The sequence below is a fragment of the Phyllobates terribilis genome, unplaced genomic scaffold (genome assembly GCF_046119375.1).
Source record: "Phyllobates terribilis strain yellow unplaced genomic scaffold, ASM4611937v1 Scaffold_4__5_contigs__length_816908805, whole genome shotgun sequence".
In the NCBI taxonomy this organism is placed as follows: Eukaryota; Metazoa; Chordata; class Amphibia; order Anura; family Dendrobatidae; genus Phyllobates; species Phyllobates terribilis.
In genome coordinates, this window is record NW_027362764.1 from 209075446 (window position 1) to 209098099 (window position 22654).

The 22654-nt window shown below is 43.7% G+C and overlaps 1 protein-coding gene across 2 annotated transcripts in view; it reads right to left on the bottom strand.

The window, feature by feature from the left end:
* Positions 1-350: 350 nt before the first annotated feature.
* Positions 351-22654, bottom strand: part of DYNC1LI1 (dynein cytoplasmic 1 light intermediate chain 1) — a 38828-nt gene continuing 16524 nt past the window's right edge. The window contains exons 4-13 of one of the 2 annotated variants that reach the window (XM_073678038.1): positions 19958-20188; positions 19073-19242; positions 16230-16323; positions 7117-7252; positions 6496-6607; positions 4329-4388; positions 4156-4197; positions 3351-3471; positions 3154-3264; positions 351-1978 (exon numbers count right to left, since the gene is read on the bottom strand). In XM_073678038.1, the coding sequence (XP_073534139.1) occupies positions 1866-1978; positions 3154-3264; positions 3351-3471; positions 4156-4197; positions 4329-4388; positions 6496-6607; positions 7117-7252; positions 16230-16323; positions 19073-19242; positions 19958-20188 (1190 nt within the window). In that variant the 3' untranslated portion in view covers positions 351-1865. Of the gene's footprint in view, positions 1979-3120; positions 3265-3350; positions 3472-4155; positions 4198-4328; positions 4389-6495; positions 6608-7116; positions 7253-16229; positions 16324-19072; positions 19243-19957; positions 20189-22654 lie in introns of both variants that reach the window. The other variant, XM_073678037.1, reaches the window with a different exon arrangement.

The following is a 22654-nucleotide window of genomic DNA, read 5'->3' on the forward strand; positions in this document are numbered from 1 at the left end:
CCGATATTTTTATTGCAGGCCGTCAGTTTGCATAGCCCCATAAAATAGGTCTGTGTGTTGTGTACAGACAACACATGGATGACAGTCGTCTGAACAAGTCTTAGAAGTGAGCCCAGACGTGGCGGCTGTCCACCTGTGTACTGCTGAAACTCCACCAACCGTGATGGCCAATTGCCACACGATTTTGTTTCACAATCGTGCCACCATAGGCCCTCGGACAGGTGGGTGAAATCAGGGGGGGGAAACTTTCTCGGATTTTTCTGCCTTTATAAACCTGTCAGCCTAGCTATGGGAATTCTCATTTTATACTCCATGTGGCAAGTAATTGCTATGAAAGAAACCACACACAATAGTTTTGATGGATATATTTTCTCTTTCGACTGAAAAGTACATTTTTGGGAGTATCCAACTTGTTGGTACAATTACACTATACAAATTGTTGCAGCTGAGCTCAATGGTACGTAAATCCGTTAATATCTTTTGTAAAAGTGAGAATTGACACTCAAATACATATGGAGTTGAGTTGTGGGTCATATATACACAAAATCTTGGTGGAAAGTAACATTGTTGTAATCCATAAAGCATGCAATTTTCCTGGCAATTCTTATCAACTGCAAAAATCAGAAACATCTGAGAAACTAAAACCCATCTCATGCAAATGAATTACTAATCTGCAAAAGATGAGTAATAACAATAAATATGTGCTTAGGATACATTGATTTTTTTCAGTGTTTAAGATTAACTGTATGGATCCAAGATCAGAAATGATTCAACAGTTCACCATGTCAGGACTAGAACTACACAAAAGTCTTGTTCCTGAAACCTCAGATTAGAAAACGTGCCGAGCTTGAGGAGGGGAAGATGAATATCACACATTGAGATTCTGACATTAAGTAATCATCCCCTGAAGTTTACACTAGAGAAGCTTACACACGCACACCCAAAAAATAAAAAGAAAAATTTTGGTTCTGAAACATCTGGTAATCCAGATTCTGTATAGAAATGATATCCCAGCTGCTGTTATATTGCCAGGTTCCTCAGTAGTACTTATTCTAACTAAAGTGAACTAAAATAAGGCCAACCTAGTAAAATAAATAATCTCAATTTAAATATAAAAAAAAAGTTAAATCTATGCAGATAATAAATACAACTTTATTAACTGATTGAAGAAAACAGAACTCTGTGAACCACCAATGTAAACCACGCCGGCTATTGCTGAGCTGTACACAGTGGAGCTAATCTTACAAAATAGTCATGTAGTGCTTGGGGTCAATTGGTAATAGAACCGGCCCATACCGTACGTCATTATATTGTGGAGCACAGCAGCAACATTTACCAATGCCAGTTTTCATTACTGAATTTTGTATTTTACAAAACGCACAAAAGATTCACTTGCCCCTCCATTTATCTGACAAGCCTTTTTTTTTTTTTTTTTTTGCTTTTACGATTTTCCATAATTTTTCAATTTAAGTGGAAAATGGCAAACCATCAGTAGCCTATTGAATTGCATTTTTATTCATGTACATTTTTGGTAAGTAACTGCAAGGAATTGCACTTCTACCAAACAGTGGCCTAACAAAATAGAAGAAAATTACATGAACGGAAAAAAGAAAATCTGTGCCGTAAAAAAAAAAAGAAAAAAACCTTATATATTTATATATCTCAGTCCAGTATTGATTTATATTATTCCACAGCTATATTTTGTTAACTTGGGAAATATCAAAACAATGAGTGTCTTCATTTTTTTTTTAAGAAAAAAAAAAAAGGGGGAGAAAAAAAAGTTTCTGTCTCCGCGGTTCCACGATCACTGAGAAAGTAAAATGCAGAGGCAAATTTACATAACTCCGAGGTTGTCTTTGCAATCTTCAAGATGCTTCATTTTCTGTAGGGGAGGTTGGTGAAGTAGGGGATGGCATGTCAGGTTTACGCGAGATTCTCTCCAGCTCAGCTTGAACATCTGTTAAAACCGGTTTCTGGCCTAAAAGACAAGATTAAATAGGTTTCAGGCACATGAACTCTGCCGAATGTGCTCATACTAGGAGGTTGTCCGTCTTACAGTTGCACTCATTGACCTAGATGGAGCATTGAGATCGCCAGAGACATAGTTTGACATTTCTGTCCGTCAATGCAAAAGCTATACGTTACAAACACAGCTACAGATTTGTCTTGAGTTGTATAATAAGACGGAGCAGTCATTACTGGAAACTGCACCACTTTGCTTTTGACTGCGATATTCATGCTATAAAAGAGATGTGGAAACACTGACCGCTAATGATGAAGAATTACTACAACCTCATTACAATGCACATTAATGTCTTGTACTCACAAAATCAGAAAAAAAACACATACCGAACGCAAAAACAATCACACCAACCAATAACTGGACTCAAGTTTCACCTATTCCAGCTTCTTCCAGGGCAGACGCTCTACAGTCCTATCAACCATTATTTACCAAGTCACATCCAATGTCTTCTTTTAACTCTTCAATATGACTTGGTGTATAATAGTTAATGTATAATAGTGGTGTATAATAGTTAATGGGCACAACCTCTACGTGTAACAACTATTAAGCCAAGAGAAGACATTGGATGTGGCTTAGTATATGATGGCTGATAGGACTGTAGAGGTTATGCCCCAGAAGAAGCCAAAATAAGTCAAACGCCAGTCAGGCTTTGTCATGAGATGGATTGCTTTTTGTATTTTACATGCGTTTTTTTTGCCCCTGGGATTTTGTAATTATAATAAATTAATGTGTGAAGTACCAAGGCTACTGCAGTTCAACGCCACTGGAGGTAAAATACTTCCACTTTTCTTTTATAGTATAGCATGAAGTGGTGCAGTTACCCATAGTGACTGTAGTCTGCGTTGGGTATAACGTCTTACAAGTTTAAAGAGTTTGTCTGGGATTCTTGCAATCTGATTGGCTGCTACGTGCATTTTTTGTTTTTGCAACACAAGTAGTTCTGGTTTGCCAGGTATTTTCCAGTCTATTATCCACCTTTTATTTCCATTTTCATCATAATCGATATAGAGATTTCATTTTTCCAGGTGAGCCATTATCTACACCTTATGTACAGGTGTCACAGAAATTTATTTTGATACACTAAAAAGGTGGAGTACCTGTTTTTTTGGTAGCAGTAGGCAGACCATTACCTCCTGAATTGCCTGCAGAGTTGCCTGTACCACCAGGCCCAGGTGACCCAGTCTTCTTACTTAACAAGCTGTTAAAGAAATTTGCAAGTACTCCTTCACTTGTTGTTCCAGCTGGGATGAAAACAGAAAGGAAATGGTTAATACAAACATTTCAGTGGCATTTGTCTGCTGATTGTAGAGGTCAGCATGTCAGATACCTTTCATGTTGGGATCAATTTTCTTAGTACCAGCAGGCACTGGTGACACGCTGGCAACATTAGAAGTTCCTGATCTACTGGGTGTCCTTGGAGAGCCACCAGGTACCCGAGGAGATGCATCCTGCAGTACATTGAAGCACGCGTTAACACAGAGACCCTTAAGCCCTTTTATTAAACAGCACACATAATACATACATTCATGGAAAACATCTGTATACGTGAATTTTCTCACTTTTCAGTTGGAACAGATTAAGTCTCTATTATAGTCACACCCACTCTTCCTTGATTGCCATCCCAATAGAGGTGGACATTTTGGGGCACAGAAGACTTTTAGCTAAGCTGCTTCTCATTATCTAATTATTCTCAGTGTGATCACATAGAAAGGTGACCTTTTGAGAGCTACTCAAATGGTACAGTGCTGTGGTTTTGTGACTGAGGGGCCATGCGGTCCAAGGCCAAGGGGGCTTAGCCTAGCAGCAATGATGCTGGGTGACTACCCCTGGAGGTTGCGGTGTTGTGGTGGCAGCAGATGCCACACAGTGCTGTGCCATAGAGAAAGGACCCATTTAAGAATGACCGCTATCACTTAGTGGGCTTATACAGCTTGATCAAAATGTGCACTGAGAACCTCATGTTCATTTCTACGAAGTAACAGTAATAGATCAATATCAAATGAGAATGTATGGTCCATGACTTTTTGTATTTATGCCATAAAGCGTATTTTAGCTTTAATCTTTTATACATTACAAATGTGGCGGTGACAATGGGTATATTCCATACCATTAGGTATTAAAGCTCTACTTACTGGACGACCTGCAGAACTGGGTGGTTGTTTTGCCAGCTGTGACTAGAAAGAAACTCTACATTAGAGGGCATGTCATAATGATTAAAAGAAAAGTAAAATCCACACTGATCAACATAAAATTATTGTGAACACATACATTGTCTGGACTGCTGCAGAAACAAGGACACACTTACCTGCTGCTTCATAAGGAATACTTGGTCGTCCTCTGCAACAATCTCTTTCTCATGAACAAACTGAAGACAAAAAAAAAAAAGAAGATGCAATATATGTACAGTATGGACTAAAAAGCTTGATATTTATGGCCAAGAAATAAACAATATTGACCCCCTCAGTTTACTAATTAACAGACATACCTGTCATGGAGAGGGTCTTTCTTTGTGGAGTGGCTCAGAATCTAAACCTGCTCCCCACAGGATAGCAGCGATCGGAGTTTGCTCTGATCACTGCCATTAACCCCTTAAATGCTATTGTCAATCATTGAGGGCGGCTTTTAAACCATACAATCCTGCCTGGACATCCATAAGATTGCAGGGTGCCAATGCCATGTTGGTTCTCCTGTAAAGTCCAGTCTGAGGCCAGGCTTTATAGGAATCCGCGATGAGGACCATATACTCAATATTGAGTAAATGAAAAAGTGGAAACAAACCATTTTTTTTTTCTCACAAACATCTGAATTTTCTAAACCACTAACATTAATCATAAGTTTACTATTGCCGTATTCGTGCTGATCTAGAGAATCATGTTGCCAGGTCGTTTATATCAGACAGACAATAATCAAGAAAACAAAACTTGAAAACCAATTGCAAATTTCAAGGGGTTCCCCACAATTTCACCTCACTTAGCATCTTCTTCAATATATTATATGGTAAAATTAACGGCGTCATTCGAAAATGACAATTTGTCCTGCAATAACAGGCCACATACGGCTATGTCAGCGGAAAGGCAGAAAAAAAAATGTTATGGCTCTTGAAAAAAAAGGGAATAAAAAGCATTATTGCAATTTTTTTTTTTTTTTTTTAAATTTTTTCTTCTCTGTGCATCTAGCTTCACATAGTTGAATGGATGGTCATATCCTTATCTGCTAAAACTACACTTCCCAGCAGCACCCTGCTTCTTCTCAATGCTGCAGACCCCCCCCCCCCCCCACTTTCGTGTGCTTCCTGGTAGAGAAAGATCTCAACATTAGCAGTTTTTATTTCTATGAATGAGGTAACAATTGTTTGAATGTAAACACACGTTTATTACCATTTTATTGGAGATGCAAAAGGATCTTCAGAGAGTTAAAGAGATGGAGGGAGGGAAGCTCTTCACCCACCTTCTGCCTCTATTCTATCACTAAGGTGGCAATGAGTTCCTATAGTAAAGTAGAGGTGTAACAATCTCCCAAGGCTGCCAAGTATGGAAACCTAATAGTTACTTTACAAGCTTTGACCCTTTGCTGGACCTAAGAGGCAGATATAATACACTGCATATACAAGTACAAAAAAACATCCCACCGCCTAAAAAATTTTTTTTATAAGAATTGCATATACTGGAAAAAGCTAATCATCCAAAAAAGTCTACACACAGCTCCGTAGATTTAGAAATAAAGTTGTGACAAAAAAGACCAGAGGGCGGCGAGTCCAGTGATTGGCTGCAGTGGTCAAATGCACTGTAGCTGGGCAACAAAGACCAGGGTCAGCGGTGGAAAGGCAGCCCTGGAACAGCAGAGGGTGAGTAATGCAAATTTTATAATTTTTTTTACCTAAAGCAAGGCAAAGGAGGTGAAAAATGTATTCATGGAAAACATATTTAAGATATTTGCAGCTTTAAAATTCTAGCACAGTTTTTTTGGAAGTGATCTATTCATTTCTTTTTCAAGAGGTTTTGTGCGTCAATGTATTGGTCGAGTATTAGATAAACATACATTAGAGAAGCAAGGTAGAGCCAAGACCACCAAGGCAGAGGGAAAATAAGAGGACTCTACAGCACCTGAGTGATGTCACTATTGCTCCCATCAGCATTTACAAAAGTAGTGACATCATCAGTTCCAGCATTATGGAAAATGGACATGTGAAAATTAGTATCACTGGGATGGCTTCATCTAGCACTACAAATGAAACAGCTGTGACTGCAAATAAAGGTCACTTCTGATTCACACATTCACAAATCAACTGTCAAGTTCAGGTCAAGAGACCGGTCAGGCAGCTGTACTCGGACAGTGAAACACCGATGTATGAATCCTGCCTTACCCATGGAAATGGACCACAATGTCAAAAACCCATGCAATTGACAAGTGCAATTGTACAGCATTCTGCAAAACCTAAAATAAAAGGTATACAAGACGTCGCTGTTCGTTACCTTCCGCACTGGTGGCTTAGTGATGATATCTTCAAAAGTGTCATCAGGTTTTAGCGTTTGAAAATTTTCATGTAAAATACCTATTTTTTTGTCATTGTCCCATCCTGCTGGACTGAAGAAAAAAAATATGAAATGGCAGAACATTAAAAAGATACTTCTTAGGAGGAAAAAAAATAATATCCCCCACACCTCGATTACTAGCACATACATTGGTGCCGCTGTCTCATATCACTGCACAAAGTGGCACAAAAAGTTGGGGTCATTCAAATGGTGGCAGAAAACCACCTACTAGAAGGCAGTTGGGGGAAGTTCGAACTTTTTTTTTAGTTTTTACAAAATAATTTCTGCAAATTTAGATGTACAGGCATGTCTTCAGTGCTTACTATCTTTCCAATATCAAGGTATTTTTATTTATATTTTTTTTGTAGATCGAAACATTGATTGGTTTTAGAAACGTGCAAATTTTAGATGCTTGGCACCTATAAAAATAAAATCTGCGCACTCTCTCTACGTATAATCAGAATACAATTTCAGATGTCAGGTTGTCGATGGTCCTAAGGCAATGTATATTTTGGATCAAGTGGGATGGGGATTTGAAATAAATAGGATTTGGGCACTTACATAAATACTGCATCCTTTTCCACAACAACAGCAGGCATGTTGAAAGGAAATCCGTATAATTGCTGAACAATATATTTATATACAAGGTCAATATTTTTGTTCTCTTTCATGGATGTATAAATTAGTGCAGCACCATCTAAAAAGAACAGGTCAAGGAAGTAACCAGGAAAAAGCAATCCAGTCACATGTGCAAGGAACAATTTTCATGCTAAAAGTCTACAGAAAGATACAATATAATGATACAGTACAAGCTTGGGGAGTAGTAGAAGAAATACACGTTTCACAACAAGATTGTGTTTTACTTTCGGAAAAATACATACAAATAAAACAGTTTAATGCAGTATTGATAACAGTGGTGCCAAACTATTTTTTTTTTTTTTTTTTTTTTTTTTGTAAATATAGTAGCAACCAGTTTCTTACCTGCATTCTTGCAACTTGGACTTCAATACAGGAGTTTTCCGGCCTTGGGGTACAAGTCTGAAGTCACTGACTGCAGACTTGTGAAGCCTCACATCATACGCACTTCCCACTGCAAGAATTCTCCAGGACCGGGAGCGGTGAGTGCAGGACCGCAAGGATGCCATTTGCATACATGCCGACTAGAAGTGCGCAGCCTCACTCAAACCAAGTGTATTGAGTGAGGCTAGACATGTTTAGTCGGAATGTGGACGGAAGTATGCAAATTGCATACTTGAGGTCACATGACCATCTGCTTCCTGCAAATCCTCACAGCACGTAGTCAGACTGCAGGCCAACGTAAGGACAGACAACCCCTTTATAGGGAATCTGTCAGTATGATCAACCCCTTCTAAGCCATCTATATAAACATGCAGGTCATAGGAAGCGGAATAAAATGATACCTTGATATCTGCAACCCAATATATTCCAGAAATATCCATGTTTTTCGTATATGTGGATTTCTCTGGAATAAGACATCAGATCGCAGATATTAAGGTATCACTTTATGCAGCTACCTATGACCTATATAACCATAACTAAGAGGGTTGATCCTACTGACAGATTCCCTTCAAAGGGGACTGGTTACATGCTCAAAATATTGAGTTAAAAGGGTATTCCCATCTCCAAGATCCAATATGTAGAATGTGTAATAATATTAGCAAATTCCTCCAATTAGAAATGTAGGATAGTTATTTTTATTCGCTATTTTGCTTACCCCATGTGCAGGGCATTGCAGTAGCTTAGGATCCATGGTTACAACCACTCATATAGTGACAGTTAGCTGTTAGTGGTAGTAACCATGGATAGCTAAGCTACTGCAATGCCCTGCACATTGGGTAAGCAACATGGAAAATCAAAAGAACTACACTACATTTCTTATTGGAGGAATTTTCTAGTATTATTACACCTACTACATATTGGAACAGGATCTTGGAGATGGGAATACCCCTTTAAAAACCTCTTAAAGTCCCTGAGCTACCCTGATTCTGCAGCTTTTTTTCCATTTTGCGCCGTTTTGCCTTTCTGCAGAGATATTCACACTTATTGCTTTTGGAGCACAATATATAAAACTGTGGGGGGGGGGGGGGTCTTCAGGGTGTATTCTCTAGGGGTGTGTGCCTTCACGCCTCCAGATGCTGTCATCAAAGTTCGGCAGCTGATATGTGTCAGATGCTGCCGAGCTTTGATTGACAGCATCTGGAGACGTGAAGGCACACACCCCTAGAGAAGACTGCTTATAGTCCAATGGGGCGTTTTCTTCATAAATTTCATACACTGTGCTCCAAAAGAAGTAATAATACCTCTGCAATGAAGTGACAGAATCAGGGTGGCTCAGGGATTTTTACAAGGCATGTAACTTTTTGATAAAGTGACAGCTCCTCTTTAACGTAACACTACTGTTTTTTTGTATTCAGTATGTATAATCCAGCTAGTATTACATTATTTAGTTGTTTCTTTCTGTCTCAACATTCATGGTTACTTCTCCCGTTTTTTTATGTGATTATATGCCATTATTTTCTCTTCAGGCAGTCACCATCTCATTTACTAGAACAGACTATATAATGAAATTGCATGGACTGCATCACAGAGGTTCTTCACAGCGGGTGAGGAAGGAGGCAGAAACTTCTATCACAGTTACTTATGATGACTAAACAGTGACTGTCGCAGTTATAATGTAGATCACAATTCAGCCTCTTTTACTGTATACGGATAATGGATTAACTCATTAAGAAGAATACACAGGAGAGGATAAGGACAATTTCCACAACAAACAAAGATGGTACTGGCTCTGGCTGACCACTTAATGTATTAAGGAATTATGGGATTTATAGCTGAGCGGAGCGGAATAAAGTGTGAAATATGGGAATCAAGATGGTTTCTGAAAAGAAAAGAGGAGGCTAAACTGCAAGGTATTTGCCCGCCCCAGTGTTAAAATATCATATGGTTACTGAATAGACGGATTTTGGTAAGACCTTACCTGTAAAATCCTTTTCAGCGAAGGAAGGAAGGGAGACACAGTCATTACTAGTGGGTAGGCGGAGCCCACATAGGATAGAACACCTCAGATTAAAAAAGAGTGTTGTCCGGCCCCTCCAGCTTGGGCTCCTCCTACTCCAGCTCTCCAGTCCGTACACAAGCTAAGGAAGAGCAAATATCACCAGCGGAGCAACATAACCCCTTCTGAAGAACTTCAGAGAAAAAACAAGAGACAGGTTATGCATATAACAGAAAAAAACACACAGTCCCAGGTACTACTCACTGGACCTGACCACTGCGATGAGCTGGCAATGCTGGAACAGAGCCTTAGCGTGCCGACCTCAGCCCAGATAATCGCTATCAGAGAAGGGTCACGCAGCATCTGAAAACACAACAACACACTTCTGCCATGGGAGGGAGCTGTGTCTCCCTTCCTTCCTTTGCTGAAAAGGATTTTACAGGTAAGGTCTTACCAAAATCCGTCTTTCAGCAGCAGATGGAAGGAAGGGAGACACAGTCATTACTAGTGGGACGTCCCAAAGCAGTCCAAAAATTAAGGGTGGGAAAAAACCAACAGAGGCAGAATCCCAACAACCTAGAAAAATGCGCAACTAGCGCTAAATACAAGTTAACGATAACTTAAACTACAGCCGCCTGCAGGACCCTACGTCCTAAGGCTGCATCAGCGGAAGCACTGACGTCCACCTTATAAAACTTTGTAAAAGTGTGGACGGAGCGCCAGGTAGCCGCCCGGCAGAGTTGAGCTGCCGAGGCCCCTTGATGAAAAGCCCACGATGAACCCACAGCTCTCGTGGAGTGAGCTCGAATCTTAATTGGACAAGATTCGCCCTTGAGTCGGTAAGCCTCTAAAATGGCCGACCGAATCCATCGAGCTATAGTGTCCTTGGAAGCTCGTTGACCACGCCGACGACCTGCTGGAATCACAAACAGAGAGTCCGATTTCCGAAAACCTTGAGTAATAGACAAATAGAACTTCAAAGCCTGCACTAAATCCAATGAGTGCAAGGCCCGTTCCTTCGGATTCCTCGGTTCCGGACAGAGCGAGGGCAACACAATATCCTGGTTAACATGAAATTGTGACACCACCTTAGGTAGAAAGTCGCCCCGTGTGCGAAGCACCACGCGATCCGGGAGAAACTCCAGAAAAGAAGGCGAGCAAGAAAGAGCCGCCAGTTCAGAAACCCTTCTCAAAGAGGTGACTGCCACTAAAAAGGCAACCTTCCAAGAAAGCAAAGAAAGGCTAACGGAGTCCATAGGCTCAAAAGGCCCATGTTGAAGAGCCTCCAAGACCAGATTGAGCCGCCAAGGGGACACAAGCGCCTTCCGCGGCGGAAACTGACGGGTTACCCGCGAAAAAAGGAACGAACGTCCCTACGCGAGGCGATAGCCTTCCGAAACAGCAAGGACAAAGCAGAAACCTGACCCCTCAGAGTGCTAACTGCCAAACCCTTGTCCAGGCCATACTGCAAAAAGGCCAACAAATTGGGAATGGAAAAAATCCTCGGGTTCCTTAAAGAACCCGAACACCATGAAAAGAAGGCCTCCCAAGTCTTGTGATAGATCCTAGTAGTGGCAGGACCCCTGGCAGCTCGCAGAGTGGCAATGACTTCGGCTGAAAAACCTTGACGAGTCAAGATTTCGGTCTCAAGAGCCACGCCGTCAAACGCAGAGACTTCAGGTCCGGATGACGAACGGGCCCTTGGGTTAACAGGTCCGGGCGAAGAGGGAGAGGAAGTGGAGGCGCAGCCAGAAGCGACACCAGCGTCGAGAACCACGTCCTCCTTGGCCAGTCTGGGGCTACTAACATAGCCGGGACTCTTTCCAGTCTGATCCGACGCAACACTAGAGGAAGTAAGGATATCGGCGGGAACACATAGATTAGCTCGAATTGGTCCCACGGAGCCACCAGAGCATCCACCGCCACAGCCTTCGGGTCCTTGTACCTGGACATGAACGTCGGTAACTTGGTGTTGAACCTTGATGCCATCAAATCCACTTGAGGAGTTCCCCAACGGGAGCACAGCTGTGCAAAAATTTCTGGGTGAAGACTCCATTCTCCGGGATCCACCTTCTCGCGACTGAGGAAGTCCGCCGTGATATTCTGAACTCCCGGAATGTGAATCGCAGAGATGGCTGGCACCTTGGCCTCGGCCCGTACCAGGATCCGAGACACTTCCATCATGAGCCTGGAGCTCCTCGTTCCACCTTGATGGTTGATATACGCGACCGCCGTCGCGTTGTCTGTCTGCACTCGGACTGGCAGACCGTTTAAAAGGGACCGTCCAGTGTTGGAGGCAAAGGAAAATCGCCCTCAATTCCAGGATGTTGATCGGCAGGACAGACTCTTCCGACGACCATACTCCCTGAATCCAGAGATCGTTCCAGACACCCCCCCAGCCTGACAGGCTGGCATCGGTGGTTATGACCGACCACCTCGGAAGGAGGAAGGACTTCCCCAGGGATAACGCTTCCGGACGTAACCACCATTCTAGAGACTCTCGCACCCTGTGGGAGATGATAACACTGCGATCCAGCGAAGCCTGTGATCGATCCCAACGGTTCAGAATGAGCATTTGGAGAGTCCTGGAATGAAATTGGGCAAAAGGAAGTGCCTCCATTGACGCCACCATCAAACCCAAAAGGCGCATACACCTTCGAAGGGACATTGCTGTCGAAATGCATCCCCAAAAACAGGATTGACTGCGACGGTTCCAGAGACGACTTCTTCCAATTGACCAGCAACCCGAAGTCCTCCAGGAGCTGAAGGGATAGATTGCGAGCCGTCACCGCCTCCTCCTTTGAGGACGCCACAATTAAAAGGTCGTCCAGGTAGGGAAGAACCGTAACCCCCTGTCTTCGAAGGATCGCCATGAGAGGTGCCAGAATTTTTGTAAAAACTCTGGGTGCCGAGGCCAACCCGAATGGTAGGGCCACAAACTGGAAATGGTCCTGACCTATGGCAAAACGAAGGAAGCGTTGGTGGGCCCTTCCGACGGGAACATGCAAATAAGCGTCGCGAATGTCGATTGACACCAAAAAGTCGTTCTGCGACAGAGCCGCCACAACCGAGCGAAGCGACTCCATGCGGAATTTCCGGGTGCGGACATGCCGATTCAATCTTTTGAGATCCAGAATGGGGCGAAATTTGTCCTCCTTTTTGGGGACCACAAAGAGGTTTGAATAAAACCCTCTTCCCCGGTCCTCCGGCGGAACCGGTACCACCACACCCTTCTGCAGAAGGGAATCGACCTCCTGCCGTAGAGCGGCAACTAGCTCGGGCTCTGACGGAAAGCGAGATCGGCAAAACCTGTCCGGGGGTCGAGAAAGAAACTCTATGAAGTAGCCTGCTGACACAACCCGCGTCACCCAGGCGTCCGAAACGCAGGACGCCCAAGTCGATTCGAATTGGAGCAGGCGACCCCCCACTCGAGAGCCCTCGAGTGAAAACCTGGCGTCAGTCCGCCTTAGCGGGCTTTTTGTCAGCTTGCCGCTTGTCTTGACGGAAGCTCTGTTTCCAGGGAGTGCGGGATTTCTGAGAAGCCTTTTTTCCTGAAAAAGAGGGACGACCCGATCCCCAAGAGGGCTGACCGGACCGTCCCCTGGACCGAAAGGGCCGCCGACTACTACCGGCACTAGGCCTGCCCGACGCAGAAGCCACAGTTCTTCGCTGTGGTAAGGCCGCTTCTTTTGCCTTTGCCTTGACAATCAGCTCCGTGAGGTCAGATCCAAATAACTGACCACCCTTGTAAGCTAAAGATAGCAAACCTTGCTTGGAAACCGCGTCCCCGGTCCACTGTCTGAGCCACAGTGCTCTTCTGACTGCCGCCGAGGATTGCGCCCTGGACAGCAGTGACGCGGTATCCAAACCTGCATCACTGCCATATCGGGCCGCATCCTCCAACAACTTGAAAAGCCCATCTACCTCGGATAGCGGGGATCCATCCTGCCACGCCGTCCGTAGATGGTCCAACCAGCTTAGGGAAGCTTTACAAGCACACATGGATCCTAGCACCGCTCTGAATCCATGACCCGCGGCCTCGTAGATGGATTTCGCCGCCATCTCCGTTTTTCTGTCCAGCGGATCCTGCAGACTCGCCTTCCCTTTAACAGGCAGTAATGAGGATTTGCTAAGCTGGGATAAAGGGACATCCACTTCAGGAGAAGGAATCCAATTATCAATCAACTCCGTGGAACACGGATACAGTGCCTCAAAAAAACCGTGTCCCCTGAAAACGTTTATCTGGACACAGGCGTTCCTTCTCCACTGCCCCATTAAGCTCATCCAGAGATGGTAATGCCAAGCGCGACCTATGCGACTCCTGAAACATCCGGGCCGACTTACCAGGACGTCTAGTTACCTCCTCCGGAAACTGTAACGCCTCCCTCATGGCTCCAATAAAAGCCTCTGCACGGCCCAAAAAAGAGGCAGAGTGCCCCTGCCGATCCTCCTTATCCGAATCGGACATCTCCCCATCTGAGCTTGAAGGGGAACCCTCCATAACAGAGATCTCAGAGTCGCTGCGCGGGGAGGGCAGCACCGGCCTGTGGCGCTTCCTGCCATGAGAGGATCTAGCTGACACCCAATAACCTAGAAGGTCAGACAGGCCATCAATTGAACGAGTGAGGGCCTCCATTTTGACCACTGCCCCATCACCGAAACCCCCGACCGCTGCGCTTGACGCCGTCGAGGACTCCTGCGTGTCAGACATGCGAGACTGATCCTGTAGCGGACCTGGGAGACGGTCTGCACCTCCTGGACCCTGATCTGACATGCCCTCACACAGTATATGGCAGGTTAAACCTGTCAGTAAGTAGGACAGTGTGGTTTCTTAAAAGAAAGCTGAAGGGTTAAAGCTCTTAAAGAGAGAGCTACCCCAGCTGACCCCGAATTAAGGGATGACCGCCTAATAAGGGGTTAATGTCGCAGACTCCCCACAACCTCTGTGAAATGAAAAGGATGTGCGAGCCCCAGACAAAAAAAGGAACCTCTATATGAGGTAATAGCTGCAGGACAGCACAGTCTGCCACCTTATTGTGCCTCAGAAAGGTGCCCTGCGCTGAGGGGGTGAGGGGTTAAGCTTCTGCCCTGACAGGCAGAAGCGACTCACCCAGCTGGCCGCGGTGCAGTGTTCCTTCGGTCTGTCGGGAGGAGAGGAGAGTGAGGAGCCCGATGGAAGCCGTTCAGTAATGGCCGCCGCGCTGTGAGGAGAGAGAAACCGGAAGAGGAGGGGCAGGTGAAAGCGCGCGTTCAGAGCGCTTCCTGCCCGCAAAAGACCGGGAAGGCGCGAAGCCACGCCCCCCGCCGGCTTCAAAAAAAGCGCGCGCGACTCCTCCGCTCTCCGCTCCTGCCCCGCTTCCATGTCCTGCAGGCATCCACCTGCGGACAAAAAAACACAAGTCACCACATGAATACATGTAGCAGCGGCTGCCGCAGCAGCCGCTGAGGCACTCAAAACACATTAACATGCTGAGTACTCACCCAGCTGAGCGCCACAGGGACCCCCAGGGATTTGTGGCGCTGTGCCCAAGCTTCCCCCCAGGGCGGAGAACGCAGTGACCCCAGATGCGCGGTTTGCGTCCCCGCCAGGGAAGCATCCCTCATCCCCCGGGGCCGGCAGGGTTCTGCAGGGACCTCTCTCAAAGGGTAATGCAGATCCGCCAAGGGAGGGGTGGGGGTCCAGCAGCGCTGAGACCCCTGAGACCTCAAGACCACGGGGGTCCAAGTCTCTGTCCGATAAAAATAAAAAAATTTTCTGAGGAGCTGCTTCCAGCAGCGACCATCCTCTGTGACCTCAAATTTTAGACTGGAGAGCTGGAGTAGGAGGAGCCCAAGCTGGAGGGGCAACACTCTTTTTTAATCTGAGGTGTTCTATCCTATGTGGGCTCCGCCTACCCACTAGTAATGACTGTGTCTCCCTTCCTTCCATCTGCTGCTGAAATATCATTTTAAGCTTGCCAAAAGGGTCAGCCAACAGTCACCTCCCCCGATCGCCTAAAATATGTACTTCTCAATGTGGAGAGGGGGACAAACTGCCGTCAGACACTTTGGTAGTTGCTTATCTACTGGCATAACAAATCATCAGGCACATTAAGATTCAAAATGAACAATACTCATGTTCTCCCTGACACATTCAGTAGCGAGAAGGGCAGCAAAGCTGCTGAAATTACTGACAATCAGTTTTGATAAACCCTTTAGGAGTTAAAAAGATTCTGTCATCAGGATTTTATACCCCAAAGTAAGAGCATGCAAGTAAAGGGCATTTGCTGCTGAGTAAATCTTCACCTTTCTTGTAGAAATCAGTTTTGCGGTTTTAGAGAAATCCATAGCGGAAATTGTATGCTAATAAGTGCAGTGGATGGCGCTGCACCTACAGCTCTGCTGCTTCTCTGCCCGACAGGTCACAGAAACAGGAGTGACCTAGAGTCAGGAGGCAGCGAGCGAGAGGGGAACAGGGAGGGAGGAGGCAGAGCTGCAAGTGCAATGTCCACTCCCTGCACTTGCACCTCTAGCATACTTTCTCAACTATGGATTTCTACAAGAAAGGTGAGGATTTATACAGCATTGAAGCGCCATTACATTTGCGGTAGAATATCCTGATGACAGGTTCTCTTTAGATATCATCTGTGAGGCAAAGCTCTGAATGCAAAAAGGATACATTGTAAACAAAACTTCCTGATATATGACTGAATAAAGTCAAAGTGCTCATCGGTGTAGTCATGTTCTTTTTCCAAAATACTAATAGCATCACACTGCAAAGGTAATGAAATTATTGAAATAAACGATTAGTTGGGAAAATTACACAGTTGAAATCATAACAATAGAAAACAAGAAATAAAAGTAATTCTACAAATCACTTAATAGTTTGGTAAAACTAAGAAGAGTTTCTCTGGCCCAACACCATTAGTGTTACATTTATATAAGCCGAGAGGTTTCTAAGATGGTCTGGAGCCCAAACTCTGGGACCCTCACTGATGCCAAAATCCCCAATGTGAAGGGAGCAGGAGTGAGCATGTGTGACCACAGCAGATCCATATCTATCACTCATTATCTACCTTATGAATAGGTGAGAAATGTTGTTAATGGGGCAACTCCTTTAAAAGGGCAGATTTTAGGAAAACTGTCTTAAAGTAAATCTGTGTGTTGCCAGATAGCAACCACAATGAGTGCAGCGACAGTTTTCTAAAAACTAAATTAAAGCAGAGCGGTGATTGGTTACTATGGGAAACAAGATTTTTCTTTGCAACAGTTTTGTGAATCCTCCTCAGGTTAAAAAAAGGGAAGGCTGGAAAGCAAATAAGTGCAAAATAGGGCTTCAACTGATTAACACTTGAATAAATAAAAGTGATTGCGCGCTCACCTTATAAAGTTGCAATACGCAAAGATATAAAAAGCATATACCAGCTGCTGCCGAGCCACATATAAAAGAGACCAGATTGAAGAAATGCGGATTAAAAGCGGCCTTTACTTGCGGTGCTGGTCAGCCCACGTGGAAAGATGAACTCAAGATGAGAAATTCCAATGAAGGATATTTTATTTCAGGTTGAACGCAAGGACCTTGGCCAACCTCTTTTAAACTTGGTGACAGATTCCCTTTAAAAGAGGTTGGCCAAGGTCTTGGAGTTCAAGGGAAAAGGAAAACTTAATGTGTCAGTACCAAAATATTTTACACATTTGTATACTTCCAACTTTTGGGAAAGGCCCTTTTTGCTACATCATGACTGTGTCTCAGTGCACAAAGGAAGGTCTATAAAGAAATGGTTGGTTTGGTTATACCTTGTCCTGATGAAGAAGTTAGATAAATTTCGAAACGTGTCGATTTTATAACCTGAAATAAAATAAAATATCCTTCATTGGAATTTCTCATCTTGAGTTCATCTTTCCACGTGGGCTGACCAGCAGCGCAAGTAAAAGCCGCTTTTAATCAGCATTTCATGAATCCTCCTTTGTGTTTCTGCTCCTCACTGTGCCGATCGGCTTGATGTCTGAAGGTACTAGTCAATAAGCTGCATACAACAATCATCAATGTATAACTATAAACTGAGCAACAGAAGCGGATAATACACACTACCATCTGACTACCTCTACACTATTGGACCAGAGCTCTAGTAGTTTTAAGTTTGCTAGGTATGATCACAAAAATCACGTGCATACAAAAATTTTCAGTTAATAGGGAGTCTGTCGCCCCTCAAAAATCAAAATAAACCACTTATAGTAATATAGGTGACTTGCCCCCTATAAAAAAAAATGTATACCTGTCTAGATTTCACTATTTAAGTTTTACATAAATCTGTTTATTACATATGGAAACGAGGGCTCCTCGGTGCACCTTTGGTGAGGGGCCAAGGGCTCAGTGCACCATTCTGTCCCCCTAAGTTACCATCCTCTGCACTTCCCACTTAGGGTGACTGGCATTACTCGGTTGTGAAGAGTGAGTGCCATGTGAAATGAATCCCCACCCCTGCGAGTTAAACACTGACAGCAGGAGCAGAATACGCACACAGTGTAAGTGTGGGCGCACTCTTATGCCGCTGTGCCACTCGCTAGTATGTGCGGCGAGCGTCTGCTAGAGTGCGACCACACTACACAAGATACTGCAGTGTCAGTGCGGATGTGCATGGCTGGGAATACAATTTAGGCAACGCTCGCTCTATCAACAAGCACTGACAATCCAGCTAAGGTAAAGTGCAGAGGATGCTAAATAAGGGGCCGAAATGGTGCGCGGAACCCATGGCCACGTCAGAGGAGCACCGAGGAATCCTAATTTGCATATGTAATAATAGGTTTTAGGTAAAATTAAAGTAGTAAAATCTATACTCCCAGTATGGTTTATATACGGGTCAAGTTCCCTACAGGACTATAAAATACTTTAATTTGAGTAATTTCTAAAACGTCATGTTCACCGATTTGGAAAGCCCTCATTACTCTATGCCCAACAGAGTACTGGCATTACTGTGCATGAATGAGGGGAGTATGTTATTACAGAATCCAGTTCTTTTTGACTACTTATTTTAAACCTCCATTAAATTTCCAGGTCAGTGAACATGCAACATTATATACACATGACATGACAATAGATGAAAACGAACGAGTAAACATGATTCTACTGGCAGAAAAAATTGAATTATAATATTGGAAGTGTAACAGAAAAGTGCAACTCGACAGTAACATTTTCAGAAAATACCTAAAAAGTTATCAGCTGATCTAAATTTCATGTGTCATTGGATCCTATGAATCCTCCAGTTCTCGATCAAAAAACACATGAAACTAGTGTAGATACAAATATTAAAAAAACGCAAGCTCTCAAAGTCCCAGTCAGTAGTTTATTATACCCAAGATATTATCTAAAAATACTGAAGTACAAGAAAGGTAAAAGGCACATGAAACAAATGAATGAAGCCGGCCCTTCCACTACATTGATAATGGCAGTGTAGATGGTACAGTCACCAATGCCTCAGGGCCTGCCGAACTGGCAACAAAAATGCCATCCCAGCAACTGACCTTTGTGCAAACAACTACTACAGGAATGCCAAGGTTATGGGTAAGAGTGTCTTCTCCTAGGGGCAAAGTCACACTTTCATCCAGATCATCTTGTGAGGATGTATTCCTCCTTTGAGGAGAAGCAGGGAAGTCATCTCCAGGTTCGACATACTCCTGGAAACTTCTAACCACTGGAGAAAAAAAACAAACATAAAATTCAGAGAAACTATTTGGACTTGGTGCAGAACATTTTTAGACATTTCACAAATCACTCAGACCTAATAAAATGTGATTTTCAAGAGTCATAAGCTGGGAACTGCACCAACGATTAGCATGCACAACAGGGTCATTTTCGGCTTTAAAGGGAACCCGTCAGGTCCCATAAGGAACCCCAAACTGCTACCATTATGTTTCAGAGTTGTATTCTTACATTTTAATGACATGTGTGACAAAACCCTGCTGCAAGAACACTGACATTGCAGGTCATGATATGATAATTAGCCAGGACTAATCTGTCAAAACATCTATTGCCCTGGACGAGTCCTGGCCTCAAGTGCTGTAATCACACCCACTTGGCATGATTGACGTCTCCTTCACTGTCCCTGTCAGGTTCTGTGCAGCATGTTGTGCACTTGCATGAGATTGCCTGCGCTAAAGATGTGACAGGGGAAAGTGAAGGAGGAGATGTCAATCATACTGAAGGAACACAAATTCCTGGTGGCAATTTTGGGGCTTGGGGTACTTCGAATGCGAGTTAGTGGATCTCCCATTACATTTAGTGAAATCCTAATGCACAGACCGCACTATCACCTTCTGAAACGTATGCAGGTCACATGAGAGAGTCATGAAGTGAACCTTCATTTTATATTATTAGTCCATCAAACAGTAAAACATCTCTACACTTACTTTTCTCTTCCATCTCTTTTATTTCCTCTGGAGGAATCTTCAGCTTGTCCACGTGTTCCCGGGTAACACTTGCCCATTTCTGAAGCGAATCCAAGGCTAACCACGGCCGTGACATGTCTACAACCAACATAACTAATGTGTCCTTAGCACTACTGGAATCCATCGCAAACTTCAATAACCCTTTGTGGTACAGATCACCATCCAAGATCCACACATTACATCTGGTCTGATCTAGAATGAGAGACATGCAGTTATTACAATGACCACGTGAGATCACGAAAAACTGTAATGTACCCAATGTCCAAAACCTCATAAAGCAATTGTAATGACTTCGCAGATTATTCTTTCGATTTCAATGTGCAATTTATAGCGGATTATCTTTCGATGTATGTTAGATTACTCATGATAATGTATTACACTGCAAAGCTGCAATCACAATTCTGCTCACCTTCTAGAATAAATAATGGGGTGAATGGATCCATTTTTCGTCCATCTGAATATTTTAAAGTATCTAGCCTATAAATAAAAATTCTTAAAGTACAAATCATGAGGCATTCAGCCAGCAAAGAATGCTGGGAAATGTTAGCCCTGAAAGCTGCCCAAGTATTCAGCTCCAAACTAAAAGATTTTCTGTAACTCAGGAAATACAATGAATTTACAAAACTTTGTGTAGATTAAAAGGTGTTGTCACCTACTGGATAATCCCTTACAAATAGCGAGACTGCGCAGCCTAGAATAAAAAATGGCACACTTGCCTATCGGACCGGCAGCAATGTCGCCACTGGGTCTCCACCAGGTGTCACATGATATTATGTCATGTGACCTCTGATCGGCTGCAGCCTTCACTATTCCATCAGTGTGGACATTGTTATGTCATGTGACCCCTGCAGCCGATCAGCTCCTATGGAAAAGTGAAGGCTGCAGTGGTTACATGACATTACAATGCCACCTGAAGAAAGGAGAGCAGAGATCCTACAACAGAAGAATGACAACGGTCTGGGGTATAAGGACTTGGTTTTTTGTTTGCGTTTTTTTACTTTTATTTTAGTGTGCACAAACAAAACTATTCATAATTGTTTGTTTAGTAATGGACAACCCCTTTAATTGTAAATGTAGATTGTATAATGGTGTTCAAAGGTAAATATACAAGTTAAACTGACAGACCAATTCAACACACCTTAGTGTATGGTATAAGCCAGGGGTGGGGAACCGTTTTTCTGCCAAGGACCATTTGGGTATTTATACCATCCGTGAGGGACCGTACAGATTGTGGGCGGAGCGAGCGCACAAAGTGACACTGGTGTCGAGACATAATCTTTCACTACATGCGCCTCAGCATTCAGTAGTGAACACTGTGTGATCATGCTGACATGACCAAGAAGAAATTAAAGGGCTGGTAGCCATCAAGCACAGCTGACGGCCCAAGCACTGCGGTCTCCAGAAATCTGCCTGGGGGCCGGAGAAAAGGTTATTGAGGACCGCAAATGGCTCTGGGGCCTGAGGTTCCCCACCCCTGGTACAAGAGATCAAACATGTTCCAGTCTAGTGGGACTAAAGAGGTAAATAAACAGCAGTGTTTCCCAATGTTTATGTAAAAAAAAAAAAACACGAAAAAATTGCTGTATCTAACTAGATCCAACAAAATCTACAGCTCACATCACAAAAGACAAAAAAAAACAAGGGAGAGGAGAAAAGCAAAAGGAGCCTTATGTAATGGATAGTATGCAGCACTCTGCTTTATTCAGGCCTCTAGTAGTTGTACTGAATTAAGAAAAACATGGCTGCCCTTTTCATAAAACAGCAACAATCCTGTCCACACGCTGTGTATGGTACCGGATCTAAGCCACAATCACTTTGATGTCGTTCAGCTGCAACTATTTATAGCATAGGTACTATTTATACACGTGTGTAGGTGTGTGTAGGTGTGTGTGTGTGTAGGTGTGTGTAGGTGTAGGTGTGTGTAGGTGTGTGTGTGTGTAGGTGTGTGTGTGTGTAGGTGTGTGTGTGTGTAGGTGTGTGTGTGTGTAGGTGTGTGTGTGTGTAGGTGTGTGTGTGTGTAGGTGTGTGTGTGTGTGTAGGTGTGTAGGTGTGTGTAGGTGTGTGTGTGTGTGTGTAGGTGTGTGTAGGTGTGTGTGTGTGTGTAGGTGTGTGTGTAGGTGTGTGTAGGTGTGTGTGTAGGTGTGTGTAGGTGTGTGTGTGTGTAGGTGTGTGTGTAGGTGTGTGTGTGTGGGTGTAGGTGTAGGTGTGTGTGTAGGTGTGTGTGTGTGTGTGTGTGTGTGTGTGTGTGTGTGTGTGTGTGTGTGTGTGTGTGTGTGTGTGTGTGTGTGTGTGTGTGTGTGTGTGTGTGTGTATAAATGGTACTATTTATATTAGGTTTTAATTAATAAAAAATAGGAATCTTGCAATTTTAACACGGTTCCCTGGTGCTTTGTTAGATTAAAGGGGTATTCCCATCTCCAAGATCCTATCCCAATATGTAGTAGGTATAATAATAATATAAGTAAACACCTCCAATTAGAAAGGTAGTATAGTTCTCCTGATAACCTATGTCACTTACCCCACTGTGCAGGGAATTGCAGTAGCTTAGGTATCCATGGTTACGACCAATTATATAGGGAGTTAGTTGCTAATGGTCGTAACAATGGATACCTGAGCTACTGCAATGGCCTGCACATTATGTAGGAAACATAGCAAATC